This window comes from Rosa rugosa, chromosome 5 (assembly GCF_958449725.1).
Source record: "Rosa rugosa chromosome 5, drRosRugo1.1, whole genome shotgun sequence".
Taxonomy (NCBI): Eukaryota; Viridiplantae; Streptophyta; class Magnoliopsida; order Rosales; family Rosaceae; genus Rosa; species Rosa rugosa.
Genome location: NC_084824.1, coordinates 46,795,788 through 46,803,652, shown reverse-complemented (window position 1 = coordinate 46,803,652; position 7,865 = coordinate 46,795,788). Strand labels below are relative to the sequence as shown.

Here is a 7,865-nt window from a genome sequence, read left to right as displayed (position 1 = left end):
TGTGTGGATCATATGTTTTAATTAACTCTCGAATGCTTAACATTGATTCTTGGTTGAGTGCTAATCTTGGTGTTGTGAAAGTAAGAGATTTCTGAGACAATATGTTAAAGGGCAATAGAGGTCTTTGTGATGTCAACATCTTGGTCTTTGTCTTTGAATTTACTCTTTTATGTGTGACGTTTTTTTTTTTTCTTTGTGTTTTGCTTTGTGTTTTACGTTTTTGGTTTCTTTGAGTCTTTGTGTTTTTGTTTCCATACTTAGTCATTTTTTTCGTTGGTTTCTTTGTTTTGTGTCATAGTCTTTTTGGTTTGTTAGTTTTTGATTTTGCTAAGGGACTAGCAAAAGCTAAGTGTGGGGGAATTTGATAGGAGCATTTTAATGTGGTATTTTAATAGTTAATTCCTCACATTTTGCTTAGTTAATTCCTTAACGAATCGATTTTTAACTCAATTTCTATTTTCTTACGTACATTGGAGTAAATGATGGTGAAATGAGCATTAGGTCCACACTTACCTATAAATGGTGGAGAAAAATGGAAATGTACTAAAATGTCAATTTTACACATTTTCCTACTCCGGCTAGGAGAAACCAAGCCAAGCAAGGAAGAAGGAGCGGCCGCCGGACCAAATGAACTTCAAATGAGCTGAAACTTTCCAGATCCATTCTAGACAGCCCAAGGATCATTTCTTATGAAGAGTGCAAGAACTTTTGTTGAGTGGAAGGCCTTCAAACAATCAGCCCAATTTTCTACAGAAGCAAAACTGGAAAACTGGACCTGTAAGAGGTCCAGCAGCATTTTCGGCCCAACCACATGGAATAAAAATATGAAATTTTACCAGGGTGATCTACACTCATAATGGAACATTTTTTATGAAGAGGTCATAGTGAAATTGGGAATGCTTGTTGGAGAAATAATTGAAGGAATAAAAGGGCAGAAACTGATCTAAAAACAGCTCAACACCACATGTTCATGTTTCCTACCCACATGAAGAAAGCTAGATGCTTTTCTCTTTTTCCTTGGATATATTTTTCTGCTCCAATAGATCATCATCACTTCCATACTTCTGCACATTCATGCCTTGCTTTCATTTCATCATTACTCCATCTTTTCCATATTTTACAAACCACTTTCATTATTTTTCTTCCATTTATCATTTCACTCTTCTTTTTCTTCCCTATATAAACACCTTCTCCTCTCACTCTAAAAAGAATTCCTTCATCCATTTCATCTTCTTTGTCTCTCCATTTCCATTCCATTTTTCTCTCCATTCTCTAGTTGCAAAATTCTGCGTTTTCAAGTAAGAAGAAGAAGAAGAAGAAGGAGCCGGGAATATCATATCCTCCATCGTCCACCTTGAAGGCTTGCTTCCAAGATTCAAGATTTCAACGTTTCAAGCACTCCATCTCCATCTCCAACTCACGGTGTAATTCATTCTTTTTCCTTATTTAATTTCGTAGGAATTTGTTTCTAGTTAACAATAACATTAAGGGCAAAGTTTAAGCCCAATTTCTATGTTTGAATATAAATTGTGATTTCTTTATGTTGATTTTTATGTTGCTTATGTGAGATTGCTTAATTGATCTTGGATTATGGAAAACTTTTATATGTATGTGTTCTTTGATGGCCAACTTAGGATATATGCATGTAATTGGTGCTAGATTTAAGTAGTAAAGGCTTTGGACAAAAGTCGAAATCAATTAAGGAGGATTGCAAATAGATGGACTTTTTCATACTAGGTTGTGCACTTTGGTTGACATCCTTTCTTTGTTCTTCATGCATTGAATGTGTTCTTGATTAGCTAGCTTTCTAGACTATGATTGCATGTTCAATAGGTTTAATTTAGGTGCTTTCACTTAGATTAAATATTCAAGGAAAGTAAAATATGGGAAATCATTTGCTTCGAATGTTTCACATGGTCAACTTATTTCTCATGACATAGATAATCAACTATAGGAATTGTAATTGGATTTCATTCATATGATTGTAGTTTTGATCTTTGTTTCTTGTGTTCCTCCCTTGTATATGTGTTTTTACACTTTCTTTATTTCATTTAATTTTAATTCCAATTCTATAATCTCAAAACCCCCCTTTTTATATTAACTTGTATATATTTTTATTCTTTATTTTATTTTTGTACATAATACTTTTTACTTTATTATTTTAATTCTTTATTTGTTTTTGACAATGACAGGTGTACCCTCAATCCCCGGAATAGAACGATCCCTATTTGCTTATACTACTAACGATGTTTTCAGGGTTAAATTATGCGCTTGCTTTGAGCGTATCAAAATCGAACGACCAATAAGGAACGAACTGTAAGTGGGAGGCTAGGCGAAGTATGACAGGTTAGTATTTTTAACCTCCTCTATCATTTCTTTTCTTAGAAGGCAGGAAATTAATAATTCAAACTGATGCATCCTCTATCATTTCTATCATTCCCTAAATTGTCTGCCATCGTATAGCTGATATCGCCTAATTTCTATTTAGATTATTAAAAAAATAGCTTGTGGATGAGCCTATACTCTATATGTTGATTAATTAAGCATAACCTACGCATACACAGAAACACATGCATACAGATATACCTCACCGTATGAACATATACATGTACAATTAATTACCCAAGGCAAATAACTAGCTAGGTAACATTATACATGAATAGTGAGTAATGACTAGTAATTTTGGCGGAAACCAATTTCTCCCTTGAAGTTTGTAATAGGCAATCAGTTTTTCATGATCAGGCCGGAAGACTACATTAATCACAGGCACTTGCTTGTAGTTTTGAGCCCGTGCATGCAAGCGAGGCAAATTGTTGGGGCTCTATTAATTTCACCCCCATGGCTTCTTCCATGAACTCAAACCAGTATTTGGTAGGCAAATTGTAATTACTCTATAACAATTATTAGTTCTTTGAAAGTGAAACCATAGATTTTGTCAAACAGTAAACTTCGGTTCGCTATGATTTTCTCCATTTTTGTATCACTCGGTCTACCACATAAGTTGGTAGGGTTCACCATAAGTCCATAAGCAATTGTCACATAAAATAGTTTTCAAGTGATATTTAAAAATATAATTTACCTAACATTTATTTGTTTATCTTTTTAAATTTATTTTCTGTTGAATGTTACTCATCTCATTTAAAGCCACTATAAGGGAGTGGTCAGGTATATGCATAAAGCCAAGAAAGTAAGAACCCTCTTATTGCATTTGATCTTCAATAATACACACTATTTATTCATAAAAAGAAAAAGCACAAAACATTAGACTTAAAACATAAAGAACAAAACTAGCTAGCATCGTGATTACTGGGAGTGGGTAGAGTACTACGGGCTGAAACCAATTTCTCTCTTAAAGTTTTGTAATAGGCAAGCAGTTTTCCATGATGAGGAAGGTTATCTTTAATCACAGACACTTGCTTGAAGTTGTTAACCCATGCATGCAAGCGAGGCAAAATGCTGGGCTCTATAACTTTCACCCCCACCGCTTCTTCCATGCACTCAAACCAGTAAGCTAGCATTCCATATACTATATCCACCATACCTATAGTTTCACCACCGAAGAACCTCTGGTCTCCGAGGCATTGATCTTCCACGATTTTCAAAACTTCTTGATACTGTTTTGCTGCCTTTTCACGTTCTTCTCCAATAGCTGGGAAATATGCCTGATGAATGGGCCTCATCTAGAGAACAAACCGAAAGAGCAAAAACGATTAATACAGAGGAGATGATATGCTTATAACCAGATATCAGAACAAACTAATAGTTTCATAAATTAAAGTTAGCTGAACCATCTGGTTTTGGACCCAAATTATAATCTTCTAGTTAGCTAAACACAGCTTTTAAATATTAGCATGCAATTATGGTACGTCCGTTTGCCTTTCTTTCTGATTTGAAAGAAGATAAAGAAGAGACTAGCTTCGCATTAACGATATTCATCTTTCTTTCTCTAAATCATTTATACTAACTTAAACTGTGTAATAAAAATGAAGATGAGCAGAGGACTTGCTGAAATGTTGGTCCTTTCTCGTTCGCGATCGAGTTTGTTAGGCTCACTATTTTCCACATAGGGAATTGAGGGTTTGCCTCCCCAAGACATTGTTCACTCTAAACTACTCTAAAACATTATATAAACCCTCAAATTATTAATTAAGCAGTTATGAGATAGACTAATTAACAATATATATATATATATATATATATATATATATATATATATATATATATATATATATATTTTTTTTGGCAAAGAGCAAACAACTAACATTAAAATTTAAAATGAAGAAATGGGTACTGGGTTGGAACAACAAACAAACAGGAACAAGAAAGAACAAAGCAACATAAAGCAAACCCAAACTACAACACAAGAGCCGCCCAAGGAGTATCTCAGCAAGGAGGACAGCACCGTGACATCGACTGCATCGCTGCCATGGAGAGAATACCAAGCTACACGACCAAGAAGATCGAGATATCTCAGAACGCACCAACAAAGAAAGACAACGGGGCCTAAACCAGGCAGACCAACAGCAAACCAGATTCAAAGAGAAGAAACCCAAATCTCAAACCATCTCCGAAACGGAGAACATCTTCTGCCAACAGATCAACCAGAAAAACCAGTTGAAAAGAGAGGGAGGTGAGATCCACAAAGGGATCGAAGGGACAGGCATCCATAGGATGTTCAGACCCTTGTAGCATCAGCAGGTGCACTAATGGGCAGACCCCGTTTTGAAACGAGCTCCAAGGAGCATATATACAAGTCAGGGCAGAAGGAAAGGGATAAGAATCGCTGAAGAGAGCGACACACAGGGACAGCAACCGGTTTGAGAGGAAGAAGAAGAAGAGATCTGGAAATTTGGGGATTTGAGTCCTGAGGAACAGATCGAGGAGAAGACGAAAAAGGGGGGCAATCAACATAAAGGGAAAGGAGAGGCACAGGACCTCAGATCGGAGACGAGCTCCGGGCAAAAGCGCCCATGGTGGGCGAGATGAGCGCCACCGACTCTCAATTTCTAGAGAGAAAACCCAGGGCGGAGGGTGAAACGGAACTTATTCTATCTTATTGAACTAGCCTGCTATATATATCAAGCTCAGAGGATACAGATTAAGGATAAAATTACCTTCTCAAGACCAAATTGAATCCAAAATCGAGCCAAGGCTTTTTCATGTGGATCTTTTGGAAGCAAGGGATTCTGTGGCCAAGTCTCTTCAATGTATTCAAGGATGACAAGGGACTCGGCAATTGCTTTGCCGCCATGGATAAGCACCGGGACTTTTTTCAAAACTGGGTTGTACCGCAGTAGCAGTTCACTCTTGTTGGAAAGGTCTTCTTCTATGTAATCAAATTGCACATCCTTTAGTTTGAGAGCCCATATCACCCTATAAACAAAGGGGCTTGGCCAAAATCCTAGTAGCTTCACTTCTTCCATATATTGCAAATTGATGTTTTAAAATCAAAGTTGGAGTGCTTTAATTTGCAGTCTTTTGGTGCAAGGCAAGGTCAATTTATAGCAACATAGATGGTGCGTTAAGATTCTAAAGTGAGAAAATGGTATATTCAAATCGAGAATTTTAAAATATGAAATTAAATTATACCATGTAATATGTCTGCCTGAGAAGGGGACCAAGAAATATGCCAAAACATAGTTGGTGCATGTTTAAATACATAGGTTTAGTTGAGCCTCCTGTTATTATTCGGGATGTTCTCTCGGCACTTATTATAAGTTGGGGTTTAGGTTTTCCGTCCCCCCCATTGTATTCAGCAGTTTCATTAATGAAGGCTTGAGGGCAGTTGCACTAGCCCTTATTTCAAAAAAAATAAAAAAATAAAAACTCCAGTTTCTACTTTGTTTTCTTCGAAAGCATCATGAGGAAAGAGTTCATACAAATGAATGCTTCTTTCAGTTCTTTGGAGTATTTGAATGCCAAGACTTAACTTGGAGGAGGGTGAATTAAAAGTAAAAGAAAATGAAAAACAATGAGTAAGTTCTCATTTTAGTAATTAAGTCCTAAAAATGATAATTGTATGCATGTTATATGTTAACATATTGTAGAATTTTCTCAATTTATTAAGCCAATTTGCATTTTATAATTTTACAACAGAAAACAGATTGATAGAGACTCTAAGGGGGGTGTATTCATTTAAGAGTCTACAAGATTTTTTTGTATTTTGAAAATCTATAGGTATTCAATTTAGATTTTAAACAATCTTTTAAAATCTTGATGTATTCAATTAAGATTTAAAATTATCCATTCAAATCTGCAAATATTCAAAAGTATACGGATTTTTAAGGATTTCATTAAATGCTGGATTTTGAAGGATTTTATAGTGCTTTTTATACTTATCAAAACTCAAAAACAATCCAACCATTTTCCAAGAGATTTTGATGGATTCTTTCTCACTCAAAAAATGAAGAAGCTCTTCACCAAAAAAAAAAAAACAAAAAAAGAAGAAGAAGAAAAAGAAGAACAAGAACAAGAAGCAGCTCTCAATAGGTGACACTCATCATTTTGTCTTAAACCTATCTTCCCACTATCCTCCTCTGCCTGTGCCTCTGCTCTCATCTAATAATTTATTTTTATTTTTATCACTATAGCTCTGGAAGCCTTAATCCTTCTAGCTAATTAAGCTCACTTTCAATGGTATTGTTAAGATGATACATACACACATGTTTCTTTTTTTTCAATCAAACCCGAAGCCGGGTGCCAATATATATACATATATTCATCTAAAACCAGAATAGGCCGTTACATACACACATGTTTCTTTTGTAAATTAGATATGAAATAAATTATGTCAAATTTTTTGTGTAACATTTTGGTTGATTAGTTTTCTCTTATTATTCATATATCATTATACACAACATAAAGAAGGGTAGATTGCCATATATATATATATATATATATATATATATATATATATATATATATATATATAGACACACATGCACTTTTTTGTCACTGATCTAGCATTATAGTTGGATCCATACATCCATTGCTTTTAAAGAAGAAGAAAAAAAATAACCTACCAAAAACATCATAAGAACTTGTAAAATCTAAACAAATACTAGTAAATCAATCCATTAGAATCAATCAGAGTCCATATAGAATTTAAAAAATCCGTGGATTAAGTAAATCCATGGATTATAAAAACTCAAACAAAATCTTTTAAAATCTGAATTGAATACACCCCCCTAAGTTGTTTGATTTTTATGAATGACAATATAATTCAAAAAATATAAATATCTATAGTTACAAAAGATAAACGTAATATTTTCAAATAGGAATTACAATAAATGCACAATTTGATTACAATGATGATTAAATTGTCCAATTATTCATCATTCATTCACTTGAAGGTTTATTCATTGGATATTCAAGACGTAGAAGTCCTAGCCATTTTTAAAAAAAATTAAATAGAGGATTAGGTGATATTAGTTCCTCTGCGACAGCTGATTTGGGGTGACTAGCACCCACCCACAATCTCGAAAGAAAAAGGGTCATCGCAACTGGGAACCCACCTCCAATTTTAAGAAGTCCTAGCCATTAATTAGAAAAGAGGTTCGAATTTCTCCAAAAATACAAATTCCTTTAATACATGAAAAAAAGGCTAGGATTCCTCTAGAATTAAGAACATGCTAGGTTTATTGGAGACTCCCGCTATCATTCGAGATCGATGTACTTCAATTTTTATTGTAATATGAGGTTTAGGCACTATATTTCTATCATTGTATTCTACAATTTCATTAATCAAGATATGAGAGGAGCCCAACTGACCCTTTCTTCTAAAAAAATTATAGAAAAAAAAAAAGAAACAAGACATGCCACACCAATTAGCCAATCAGCCGATGTGACTAATCCACTAGCTAGCT

At 34.5% G+C, this 7,865-nt stretch overlaps 1 protein-coding gene across 1 annotated transcript; it reads right to left on the bottom strand.

Annotated features, from left to right (window-relative positions):
- Positions 1 to 3,183: 3,183 nt before the first annotated feature.
- LOC133710828 (glutathione transferase GST 23-like) lies at positions 3,184 to 5,517 on the bottom strand. The gene is made up of 2 exons (XM_062136970.1): positions 5,115 to 5,517; positions 3,184 to 3,680 (listed from the first exon to the last, which is right to left on the bottom strand). The coding sequence occupies exons 1-2, from the start codon at positions 5,421 to 5,423 to the stop codon at positions 3,288 to 3,290; spliced, it is 702 nt and encodes a 233-aa protein (XP_061992954.1). The 5' UTR covers positions 5,424 to 5,517; the 3' UTR covers positions 3,184 to 3,287.
- Between the last annotated feature and the right edge of the window lie 2,348 nt (positions 5,518 to 7,865).

Coding starts and splice junctions, on each gene's coding strand:
- LOC133710828 (XM_062136970.1), bottom strand. CDS start 5,423: ATGGAAGAAGTGAAGCTACTAGGATTTTGGCCAAGCCCCTTTGTTTAT. Junction 3,681..5,114: donor TTCAATTTGGTCTTGAGAAG/GTAATTTTATCC, acceptor TTTGTTCTCTAG/ATGAGGCCCATTCATCAGGC.